The sequence below is a fragment of the Magallana gigas genome, chromosome 1 (assembly GCF_963853765.1).
Source record: "Magallana gigas chromosome 1, xbMagGiga1.1, whole genome shotgun sequence".
Classification (NCBI taxonomy): Eukaryota; Metazoa; Mollusca; class Bivalvia; order Ostreida; family Ostreidae; genus Magallana; species Magallana gigas.
Window position 1 is genome coordinate 55,604,658 of NC_088853.1, and position 13,484 is coordinate 55,618,141.

The following is a 13,484-nucleotide window of genomic DNA, read 5'->3' on the forward strand; positions in this document are numbered from 1 at the left end:
TAACATTTGATTTAAAACAAACACATGACCTGAGCTTTGTTTACAAAAGAAAGAAATGTGAGCTCTGTTTCTCACTCTGACAAGTGTTCTATTATCCTGATGAACTAAAAACCAGGAAAGATGTTCAAAGGAATTTATTAAGTTTCAAAGTGAATGTAACAATATGCAATAATACATACTAGTATCTCTGATCATCTCACAAAACATCATTCGTGTTGATCTTTGCTAAGTGTTGATAAATATATGTAAACTAAAGTGCAATTAATTATTAAATAAAAAAAAACATTCATGACACATGAAATATACAACATGTATATAAATACATACAGAAAAGAGCATTACAATGATAATGCACCGATCATTTACTACACAATACATACATGAGGTACATGTTTTATAATGTAACTATGAAGTAATTTTTCACAGAATGACAGATTGTTTTAATTGAAATATACATGAACAACAGTTGAATTTGCAATGTTGTACAGGTTAAAGTTATCATTTATCTATACATATTGCAGAAGGTTTTGCATTAACTATGTAGCTCAAATCGATGCTAATACTCCAAATTCAATTGTACTTTGTCACTTCCTGGAAATTGCTCTGATTCCACTGTTGATCGCATTCACAGCCTTTGTGAACTCGTCCATGTTGTCACCACAGAAGTCCAAATAACAATGTTCAATAAGATGCACACGGCGAGGGGATAGAGCGGGTCTGTTCTTTCTTCCAAAAAAGTTCTTTCCAACGAGTTCATGGTCAGAATACACCGTTTTAACAACATTCCACAAAAAGTTCCCCTCTGAACAGGAGGATCCATGCAGCTTCTCAAGTTGTTCTCTTCGCATCTTGAATTCATACTGCCCGGCCTCAACATCCTCTGGACAGGAGATTTCTTTCAGTGTAGTCTTTCTTACAGTTAGGAACCAGGATTCGTCTTCTCTTCTTGTTTGGCACCAACTCTTTCAGTGGTTCACGATCACACAGGGTTTTTTTGGGCACAGTCACATTAGAATTTGCAGCATCTGTGTCGGGGCTGTCAACACTTTCCCTCTGAATGTTCTCCGAGTTGGTGATTGGTGACAACTCGGTTACAACAGATGGAATGCTCATAGTCCTTGGAGTTGTTCCAATAGGCGTAGCAGTGTTTTCCATGTTATCTTCCTCTCTGTAGATGGATATAGTTGGAGTTGACTGGATAGTGCTCCCATTCGGTACATTGGCCATTGCCCACTGGTACACCTCACTCACACTAAGAGACTGATCACGGCGGTCATTCTTTTTCACAATGGATAGAATTTCATCAATTTTGCGTTCCATCCTGCGGGCGTAATCTTCTTGGGGTGTAGAAAGACAAGTCTGCACAGCGGCATCTGCAAATGTCGGGCCAGGCTTTTGTATGGGCGGTGTGGCAGTCTGTTTGGCTGTCTGCGTGGCTGTCACTTTTGTTGATACCAATGTTGTTTGGGTGGAAGATGTTTTCTTTACTTTGCTGTCTGTAATCAGCTCCAAAATTTCTTTCTCATCCTGAATCACAATAACCTTATCTGTTTGGGAAGAAGATGTTGTTTTCCCTTGCTCGTAGTACAGAACTTGTTGAACGACGATTTCTTGTTCATCTGTTGTCAGATCATCCAAATACATTGGAGAACGTTTTGGTGAAATATCTGAATTTGTTGTGTCAGCCAGTCCTTCAAACAAAACTGTAATCTTGCGGCCTTTGGATCCCTGAAAAAGAAGGTTTTACTTTATTATGACAGGTTACGTTAAGATACATATATATATTACTCCACACAAAAGGACAGGTTACAAAATATAATGGAAAATTGACAATATATTCATTTGTTTGAATAATTGTGGGAATTAACCTATTTTAGTGATATCATTGATAAACATCTATCGGGCTGTTGACTATAATGACTAATATTAAGAATAATGCAATAGACAAGATCTGTTAATGGTTTTACGAAGATCTGATTTGGATACTATTTAGTATTTGAAAATTGCTTAAGATTGGGGGCAGATATTTGGCCAAATTAACTATAATTCTTTTACACTGCATTATTAAAAGAAAGATTTTTAAAATAACCCATACCTCTTTAAAGATCTTGAGCTGACTGGTGTATCCTCTTGCTGTGATTGTTGCTGCTGTAATACAATAAAGACGGTGTTAAATTTATACCATTTTATGATTCTCAAAATAAATTCTAAAGAAAGATCAAAATTATTGCTATTTGGCTTTTTTTTTCTTGGACACACAATTAAAAGTCAAAATATCATGAAACGGAGTAATGTTAATAATAATTTACTTCATTTACAACTGTCATTATGTTTGAGTTCAGACAAAGTCTAGAGGGCAAGCAAACTATAATTTTACTTTTGCCCCCCCCCCCCCCGCGCCCGGGCAACTTATTGTCTTCAAAGTGATGACAAACCTTGAAAGTGTAAAAATTTTGTTTAAATTTCAACTTCTCTATTAGTCAATTAAGGGCCCTCAAGGGGCAATAAAAAGATTATACAATAAACATATAGCATGCACATAAACACATACACAGGAGGGAGGAGTTGGGTGATTGTCATTGATACAGAAAAAACATAAACATTTAATTAACACCCATAAATAATTATGGCAAAATACATACATGTTTAAAATAAGTTATAGTTTAATAGTTTTATAGTTTAATCATAACTACCTGGGATTGGGATGTACTATGAATATCTTCTGCAGCTTCATCATTATCAGATGTGATACTCTCTGGATCATTCCAAATGTCTAAATATCCACCCATCTTCCTTCTCCCTCTTGAATTCTGCCGTTTCTCCCTCTCACTGGATATGGCAAGTGCACGGTGTGTCTGTTCCCATTCAGTATCATAGTCCTCAAGTTCTTCTTTCGAGTCTACAAATGAAAGTCAAGTACATGTACATGTATCATAACTCTGAAATCAAATAACTATCAATCTGTTATCAAAATGTATTCACATTATTTTAGAGATAATCGGGTCATGCAACATTGCACCTTGACATGAACCAAATCATTAACAAGAGATGTTTGTGGAACACTAATGCCCCCTGCTTTGGAAACATCCACAAAAAAAAGGAACGTAAACTGTAAATAAATAGAATTTTGCTGAGTCCAAGGGGCATAACTCTGTCTAAAATTGATAGATTGTACCCAAAATTGAATTTGATCTAGATATTGACACGATATATCAGTATACCAAATTTCATTACAAAATATGCGCAAACATCTGTGAAGAAAATGAACTGAAACTATAGTGGACCGAGCAACCAACCAACCGACTGACAGACAGACAGCAGCAAAGCAATATGCCCTCCCTTCTTTCGAGGTATTAACTTATAACTTATTTGAATTGAATGAACAGTAATGGTTTGTTTGAGAGTAGATACAGGTGCCATAAGTATGTCAATGTCTTTCAGTTCTTGTGATATGATTTTCACAATCCAACATAAGATTTTTGGGCTCCCATTTTACAAAAGATATTTAGCAGAGCACATAAAAAATATCTTCATGTTGTGTTTGAAACATCAAAATTTTACAAATGAGTTGTTTAAAAACCATTTCAATGTTTGTCAAAAAGTGCAAATTGAATCTTCTTTAATCAACATAAATTTCTTCAAACCTGACGAAAAATAACAACAAAACCCCTTTTAAATATTAGTCTTGTTTTCAATGAAATACATAGAGAAAAAAAAAGTTGACATACTTTTGACACATTAGTGTAGTATTCATGAAATTATAAATTACAAATTATTACGGGCCGCCGGAAGGCGGTCCGTTATTTGATACACATTTAAATATTGTTACTGCGTTTCTGCGGGATAGTTCTTTTTTAATAGAATTAATACTATGCTTATTTTTATGAATTAAACGTAAATTTGCATGTAGAAATATGTTTTATGCCTTTTAGAAAATATCACATATTTTTTGTTTTACTCGTAAATGAAAAGTAGGTCATACTTAGTAGATTGTCGTATTTGGCGCGTTTTTATCGAGACTATAATCTATTCGGAAAATTTCGGAGTTCTTCATTCTTTTCAAAACAATGCATCAGGATCGGTATGCGGGACATACTAAAGACCTGAAATACGAAAGACCTGAATGTCATTAAATTTTATATAAATGATACATTTGAATTTCTATGTGCCGTGTCAAATAAAATGACTATATAATGCATTAAGTTTTCATTCAATACAATGCAACAAAAAAAAAACCCCAAAAAATGGTTTGAAATACATAATCTCCAAGAGAAAAATGATAAGTTGAACTTTTTATTAGAGTACTGTAAAAATCAATGTGTTCTCCATTACTTCATACTATGGCAATGATCATACAATTTCCGTTAGAAATGCTTACAGTAACGAAATCGATTCTTTATGATAATAGTAAAATATTAAACTTCAAAACAAGTTGCTGAAAGTATATTAAAATTTACCATACATATTAGTACAACCAATTCTTTTTTTCTTCTTTGTGGTGTGTTTTTATGTAAAAAACCCAATGATTTATACAACAATTATATTTTTTGCGGCCCATTTGACGCTTGCGTCAATATGATTTCTTGTTTTGTTATGAAATAAGAATTAAGGGCAGACAGACGACACGTTTCTCGAGCATTTTTTTTTGTATCTTCTCATAATAAAGAGTTCCAATAAATATTATTATTTTTATGATGATTTTTAAAATGAATACAATATACTTGTATACGGATATATGCCTAGATGGCCGAGTGGTTAGAGCCGTGGCCGCTCTCTTCCAGGAGCGAGGCTCTAGAGGTTTTGAGTTCGAAGCCCGGCCCAATATAGTGATATTCATTGTGCTGTATTTATTTATTTTTAGATCAGCAATTCAAGTTTATTTACAAGAAGATTATATAAGAAATTGCAATCTCTAGTATTTTGCAGAAATGCCTGGTAAGGTATCCTAATTTTTTGCAAGAAAGCTTGTCAGAGTACCAGTAAACCATTAACAAATTCCTGGAAAAAGTTATATAAATATCAACGTGTCGTCTGACCTTAAGAAATAAAAAAAATATCATTTGGTCATACCTGAAAGTTCTAGAATTTCTACTTTGTGAAGTCGTCCTTCATATGAAAGAGTTCCCCTGCTGGACTTTGAGAAAACTTTCTTCCTTGAACCCTGGACTCTGGAACTTTCAATGATTGCAGTACAGCCATCCCAGTCAAACAGGATAAGCAAATGTTTTGGACAAGGTGGCATAATACTGAAAAAAAAATGAACATGAAAATAGCTGTTTAACTTTTCATATAGTCTAATATAGCAAAAAATGGATATTTGATGTGTTGATCTTCTATCTATAGCTATTGGACTTTAATAGATTGATGTGTATACAACTCAGACTACCCTCTACTCCACCCCCAATCGACTAGGATTTACATGATTAGGCGAACTTCTCATTTAAAATTTTTTTAATAATTTCTTCTCAAGATTTTTGAATGAATCTGGTTCACACATCCCCACTTTCAAAAACGATGCTCAGAGCATGCACCCTCACTACCTAACAAAATAATTCCATATTGTTGGACACAGTTGTATGTATCATGTATATAAATTCATCTCATAAAAATAACACTAGTATCCATTTTATTCTGAAAGTAAAGTTTCACAATTTTAACAATATGATTTTCCTTGCAAGCTCCATAATAATTCTGTGTTAAAAAGCAGGATACTGTTTCTATACAGAATACATGACTTTTTGTAAGAAAGATTCTCAGAACAACAAGATTACCCTTGCGAATGTGTTCGAAATGTTTTCTTTATCGTTGAAAAGCATGTAATAAATCCAAAGGTGCTCGAATATAAGTTCATGAGACTTCCCTGAGATTTGTTCAGTTTCTGTAAAATTTTGAGCGGAAGTATAAGTGTTCGGATATTATTCTCAAAATATGCAAGTCCTGGTCGTTTCGATGACAAATAGTGTTAATTAGTTTTTGAAACGTTACAAAGCAAAATGCATTGTTTGGAATGTATTTTGGTCTGAAGACATATCCCCCCCCCCTTGCCCGTGAAACAACAAACCCTTTGGTATGTATAAAACCCCTCAAAAGCTCAAAAGGAATATTCATGGTCATTATTTACATACATGTACCACATTGAATGACCAATCTTAGACAATTTTCAGTTTGGTTTGGATCCTAACATTGTTTAAATGTTTTGACATAAGGAATTCAAAATAATTTTTAACACTTTAAAAAAAAACATTGTTCAATCTTAACAAACTATACATGTACAATGATATACTTTTAATATTTTCGCAATAGCAAGCACCACATTTTTAAACTCTGAAAATCTGAAAATCACCCTTATCTAAAGGAGAGTAAAATACCTATCAGGTCTTAATCGAAATGGCACTGTCTTTTATTTATCCAAAAAATAATATTTAGGTTTTAATATTATTATAATATTAAGATTATTGATAAAGTTTGACACATCATGATTAATACTTCAATGCAGCTCAAGATAACAACCATTTTGAGAAAAAATGGTGAATATATATATATAAACGTGCATGCATAGATCAACATATCATTGTTAATCAATGAGGCTCGGACAATCATATGATTTACATAGGTTATCAATGAAGTACTAGTCAAGAAAACTTAATCATGAAAAATGTACATTGAAGCAGCAGCTTGATGTAAAAGAAACAAATACTATATACTAATCTAAATAAATTTTATATCTTTCTTATCTTATTATTGAGAATATATATTTTATATTATTATATATCTATAACTTACTTAATATGATTGTGCGATGCTATTCATGGAAAAGATTCATTCTTGTTGATAACATTTCAAACAGTTAGTGTTTCAGCCTTGGACTTTAGGAATACAGAGCTAAGCTAGAGAGACGTGTTGGGTGTTTAGCTAATTTATGAGACAATTTCTGCATTCCAAATCCTATTCCTCTAAATTACTAGAAGATAGGAACAAGACTTGCTCATTAATGTTACCTGCCTGTGTAAACTGAATTATCTAACATTATTTTGATCTTTAATATATTATTTCTTTAATCCTAGCTGTCATTTGGACTTTTTCCCTTTTTTATATTTTAATCCCCTTGAGCTAAATTCCCCAATCGATACACACAGTCGCTGAAGCATGTACTTGACAGCAGGGCATGGTCACAGTGCACAGCTATAAATCATTTCTTTAATTTGCATTAAACTAGTCTATGTATTGCATTAAGTCAAGTTACCAATTTAACAATAATGGTTTGACTTTTACATAGCATTTAATTTTCTAGGACATGTATTAATTATGATGTACATTGCTTTCTTAAACAATTCTCTGGATAAAAATGCACTGATTAGCATAGCTAGTACTGACCTCAGGTATGTTTCATAACTCGACAAATTTGAGACCTACATGTATAGTTGTTAGATAACAATTGAAGCTCCCTAAAGGGGAATGGACATAAATAACAAATTAAGGTGGTATTGAACACCTCGGTCCTCCATATTATGATGTTCTATTTATCAAAATAAACAATAAAATCAAGTGTAATTTTATAAATAGTTTCTTTCCCAAAATTGTCACCTAATAACCAAGCGCAGCGGGTTGAAGAGTTCACTTTGAATCTGTAAGTCACGACTCATGAGTTTGAATCACATTGGAGATTTTAAAATTGTTTACTTTTCCAAAAATTTTTACAATGTATTATTTCTTTGGTTAAAAATTGTAAAACTTGAAAATTCTTTAGCGGCAAAATTAATTTTATTATAATGTACTCTAATCCACAATAATATCAACAGATGTCGTATACTTTACAACCTTAAATCATTTCTAATATCAGAAACATTTCATTAGTATATTCATATCATATATATGATCCTTACCATTTTGTACATGTATGTTTAACAATTTCATAAATAGTATTCACATTAGTTTAGGAAACTATTCTAAATAAGATATAAGCAAGTGGATTATTGATACAGAGTTACCAAACATAATTATGAGTAGGTCCATAATTACAAATATACAGTACTTTATATGTTTTTGTTTTGATTGATATCCAGGTGAGTGCCCCCTTTTCCATAAACCAGTTAAGGTGCCTCACTACACCTTGAAATAGTTTCTCAAATCAGCAGAAAATTGCTTGATTTTGATAGAAAGCATGATGGATAAGAAGTATAGATATAAAATAGGCGAAAAAATGTGCGCTTTTAGATAAAACATGGTTACATATTCTCTATTTCATTCAATAAACATAAACAAATTAAAGCCCCAGCCCCCAGGTGGATTCGAACTCATGACATGCGATTTCCAAGCCTGATACTTTAACCACTGAGCTATGATGATATACATCTGAGTCGATTGATTACAACCAGTTTAACAAAACATTTAAATCGCCATCTTGTGGCGTAGTACGTATCTTAAAAAGTATAAGTTTCAGTGTAGTGAAGTACCTTAAATTTTTGGGACAGAAGCTATTTGGTATATCAACTAAAATAATGTTTAAAAGAGTAAGTTTGATTTTACAATTGTTTTCTTCAAGGTCAACTTAATTGCTATACTGGTACTGTACCAGTTATCGGCTAAGACCAGCTATCGGCTAAACATAGAGTTCGGGTTAAAAGCATGCGACTATCTGAGATTTTTTAATTCAGTGGTCTGTTTAGAATAAAGAAAAGTAAGTTTGCTTGAAAACTTTCTTGAATATGTTTTAAACATGCGCTTAAACGATCATTGTTTACCGCTAATTTACATCTTTGCACTTTCAGCAGTGTGGGATGTGACGTAATAAGTTCAAAATAGAATTTAACCTCTTTGTAATACGTTAGTATATCCCTTAGATTTGATTTGACATATATTATCAATACAAATAACATGCATAAACAACGGTAATTCACTTAATTCCGAGAGATTCATAGCGCAGTTGAACGCCTGATTGCACAATTATGTATTGAATAGTCAACGATTTTGTGTATTACCGTATGATAACAAACGAATAAGTTTGTGAGGTTTGTTTATGTATCATAACCCCTATGGCCTTTAGTCTGACCCCACAAGGGGCATAATTCAAATTACATTTGAGCAAAGTATAAAATCAACATGTACAGGGATTTTACTATGTTATTATCACGAAGCCGATAACTGGTACAGTAAATCGTAAAATCTCGGCAAATTCGGGGCGTGCTAAAAATCACAGAACAAGATGTTTTTGGGTTCTAAATAATGATATTATCTAACAGATGGATAAATAAGGAGTTCACCATATAAAGTATGTTAATTGTTATCCAAAAGTATCAAGTAATAAGGAAATACGAAAAGAAAACGTTAAATTTTAGCCGATTACTGGTACAGTGCCAGTAGAGCTTACAGTGTAGCAAGTTTTCCGTCAACATATTTTTTAGTTTAACAAATCATTTCTAAGACGTAGTTCTTTAGAAAAAAAAATACCATTAATTTAGGTTCCAGTGCATAAAAATAGTTAAATTACTAAAATTGAGACCTACATCTAATTTAATAATTTTGTATTCTATTCTAATATGGCAGGCTAACAGAGCTTTTAATTTGCACAAAAATAATAATGTAATGTGGCTTTAACAAATGTTTTAACTTTACTGGCGTGGGAACTGTTCCCAATGATTACTATTTCTTGCCAGTACATTGCGAGAACTGGTGGCACGGCAGTATATTATGAATTATTTTAAAAAAGAAGAAGACTTTTTGCAAAATTTATCATTAAGTTTTTGCAAGGCAGTGCACATTTCAGAGAGCTAAATACCCCCAAAAACCACACATAAATGTGTAAAAATATTTTTTTTTTTGTGTTATCAATATAATTCTTATTTATTATTTAAAACCTGTTTAATTTTCATGATTGATCCCATTAACACGTGGAATAACACATAATCACAGAATGGCTGACCTCTGATCGAAAGCACATTTCGTTTTATTAAAAGGATTTTATCGACGAAAACATGTAACTTATTCCAAAGCCGAGTGGATAAAGTGTTGGGCTTGTGATCCGTACATCCTGAGTTCGAATCCCGCAGGGGCTTTTGGTGATGCTCACTGATTTGAATTTTTAGATATTCATTTTTTTTATCCCCAAACTGCAATTTTTTTAGCTCACCTGAGCCAAAGGCTCAAGTGAGCTTTTCTGATCACAATTTGTCCGTTGTCTGTCGTTGTCGTCGTTGTCGTTGTTAACTTTTCACATTTTCATCTTCTTCTCAAGAACCACTGGACAGATTTCAACCAAATTTGGCACAAAGCACCACTAGGTGAAGGGGATTCAAGTTTGTTCAAATGAAGTGCCACGCCCTTTTTAAAGGGGAGATAATTAAGAATTATTAAAAATTTGTTGGTATTTTTCAAAAATCTTCTTCTCAAAAACTATTTAGCCGTAAAAGCTTAAACTTGTGTGGAGGCATCCTCAGGTAGTGTAGATTCACGTTTGTTCAAATCATGGTCCCCGGGGGTAGGGAGGGCCACAAGAGGGGGATCAAGTTTTACATAGGAATATATAGAGAAAATCTTTAAAAATCTTCTTCTCAAAAACTATCAGGCCAGAAAAGCTCAAATTAAAATGGGAGCATCCTCAGGTAGTGTAGATTCACGTTTGTTCAAATCATGGTTCCTGGGGGTAGGGTGGGGCCACAATTGGGGGATCAAGTTGTTTATAGGAATATATGGAGAAAATCTTTAAAAAAATCTTCTTCTCAAAAACTATTAGGCCAAAAAAGGTCAAATTTAAATGGAAGCATCCTCAGGTAGTGTAGAATCAAAATTGTTTAAATCATGGTCCCCTTGGGTAGGGTGGGGCCACAATTGGGGGATCAAGTTTTACATAGGAATATACAGAGAAAATCTTTAAGAATCTTCTTCTCAAAAACTATTAGGCCAGAAAAGGTCAAATTAAATTGGAAGCATGCTCAGGAAATGTAGATTTAAGTTTGTTCAAATCATGGTCCCCAGGGGTAGGATGGGGCCACAATTGGGGGATCAAGTTTTACATAGGAATATATAGAGAAAATATTTAAAAATCTTCTTTTCAAATACTACTAGGCCAGGAAAGCTCAACTTTGAGTGGAAGCATCCGCAGGTAGTGTAGATTCAAGTTTGTTTAAATCATGGTCCCCTGGGGTAGGGTGGGGCCACAATAGGGGGATCATGTTTTAAATAGGAATATATATAGAAAATCTTTAAAAATCCTCTTCTCAAAAACTATTTGACCAGATAAGCTCAAATTAAAATGGAAGCATCCTCAGGTAGTGTAGATTTAAGTCTGTTCAAATCATGATCCCCGGGGGTAGGGTGGGGCCACAATTGGGGGATCAGGTTTTACATAGGAATATATAGAGAGAAAATCTTTAAAAATCTTATTCTCAAAATATAATAGGCCAGATAAGCTCAAATTAAAATGGAAGCATCCTCAGGTGGTGTAGATTCACGTTTCTTCAAATCATAGTCCCCGGGGGTAGGGTGGGGCCACAATTGGGGGATCAATTTTTACATAAGAGTATAAAGAGAAAATCTTTTAAAAAATTTCTTTTAATAACTATTTGGCCAAGAAATCTCAAATTGACATGTAACCATCCTCAGATAATGTAGATTCAAGTTTGTTCAAATCATGGTCCCTGGGGGTAGGGCGGGGCCACAATGGGGGATACCTTTTTATATATAGAGAAAATCTTTAAAAGTCTTCTTCTCAAAGGTATTAGGCCAGGAAAGCCCAAATTTGAGTAAAGGCATCCCCAGATCATATAGATTCAAATTTGTTTAAATAATAGTCCATGGGGTAGGGTGAGGTTACAATGGGGGATGAAATTTTACTTAGTAATATAAAGAGAAATTCTTTCAAAATCTTCTTTTTAAAGACTATTTGGCCAGAAAAGCTTAAACTTGAGTAGAGGCATCCTCGGGTAGTGTAAATTCAAGTTTGCAAAATCACTAGTGGTAGGGCGGGACAGTGATGGCGGTTTGAATTTTTACATAGGAATATATAGAGAAAATCTTTAAAAATATTCTAGGAAAGTTTTTGGTCCAAAACTCAGTACTTAGTGTGAAAGCACAGGTTATGAGATTAAAGGTAGATTTAAGTTTGATGAAACCATGATTCCCTAGAGAATAGTGGGGCCACGAAATGGGGGGGGGGGGGGGGTATATAGGAATAGAGAAAAATATTAGAGGTACAACAACAAAAGGGGCTTGGTATTTACTAAAAAATAAGAGGTGGATAAAAATTGGCAGATTTTCAATTTTTTTTAGCAAGATCTACTGTACTCAGTTGTCAAGATATTTTGATACTGTAATGCTAATTTGATCAGAATTAAGGCAATTGTTGCTCAGGTGAGCGATGTGGCCCCTGGGCCTCTTGTTTTATTATTTGACATATTTACGGTTTATTTATCATTATATCTTTTATAATCAAATAATTTTCTGTTAATTTGAGTGACTTTTTCCAGGTGTATTATTTCACCTAAGACCCAAGACTACCTCAAGCATTGCATTTCCAATAGTGATACGTACAATATACTGACTGAGTGGCGAGAGAGGATTCTAAGTGAAAACTGGTTTTTGGTCAGTAGGTCTTTGGACATTTCTGTTGTAATTGAGAAATAAGTTTAATACTGTACATGTACAATTATACAAGGAGAGACTACAGGCCTAACATTGACCATGCTATTACGAGAACAAAATGATAATTCAAACTGACAGTGCTCCACCCCCACCCCCAAAAAAGGACTTACTTGGGAATACTTTCCATTTTGCATTTGAAGACATGTTTGTTGCAGCACAGGGACTTACAATTTTCCAATGAATAAGTAAACATCATAACAGTTCCGCCTACGTGAAAGATAATTTTGCGAATATCGCGCCCGATGAATATCTTTCTGCTCGATGTGAATGTGTTGTTTTTTTTTTATTCGAAGCACATTTAAGTAGAAATATAAAACCCAAAATTGTGTATTACCAAATAGGAGTAAATTGCAGCGATTGTTTGATATGAAAATACTTGTGTATGATTTTTCCCGATTTCCTCAGGAAATTCACACAATTAACTGATTAAATATGGTACGTGTGTGAAATTTTTTGATCGCTTCGCACAGTTTAATTATTTTTCTTCTTAAAATATTTGGGGCCATAAAATGATATAACAAAGAAAAATAATTTATATAAAACCTTGTCATATCATTACACGATTTATAGAAAACAGGATATCAATAATTAAGACATGTAGTCAGCACACGGGGTTTGAATATTTTCTATATATATGCTGACAAAATTGAAAATAAATACTTACATTTACGGGACAGGCAGAAAATTTGTTGATCTTCTTTATTCAGTTGATGAACTGGAAATGATTGAATATCTCCTTTGATTCCCCTCGCACGAACACCGTTACCTGTCAAATTGGGAGGGCCTACGCGACACGGGGGAAGGGGGGTGTAATGTCTCATAATTAGACCCCTTCTTAGCACCTGTTG

The 13,484-nt window shown here is 33.6% G+C and overlaps 1 protein-coding gene across 1 annotated transcript; it reads right to left on the reverse strand.

Annotated features, from left to right (window-relative positions):
- Window positions 1-2,079: 2,079 nt before the first annotated feature.
- Window positions 2,080-12,842, reverse strand: LOC136276061 (uncharacterized). The gene is made up of 4 exons (XM_066086852.1): window positions 12,747-12,842; window positions 5,071-5,246; window positions 2,694-2,899; window positions 2,080-2,148 (listed from the first exon to the last, which is right to left on the reverse strand). The coding sequence occupies exons 1-4, from the start codon at window positions 12,830-12,832 to the stop codon at window positions 2,080-2,082; spliced, it is 537 nt and encodes a 178-aa protein (XP_065942924.1). The 5' UTR covers window positions 12,833-12,842.
- Between the last annotated feature and the right edge of the window lie 642 nt (window positions 12,843-13,484).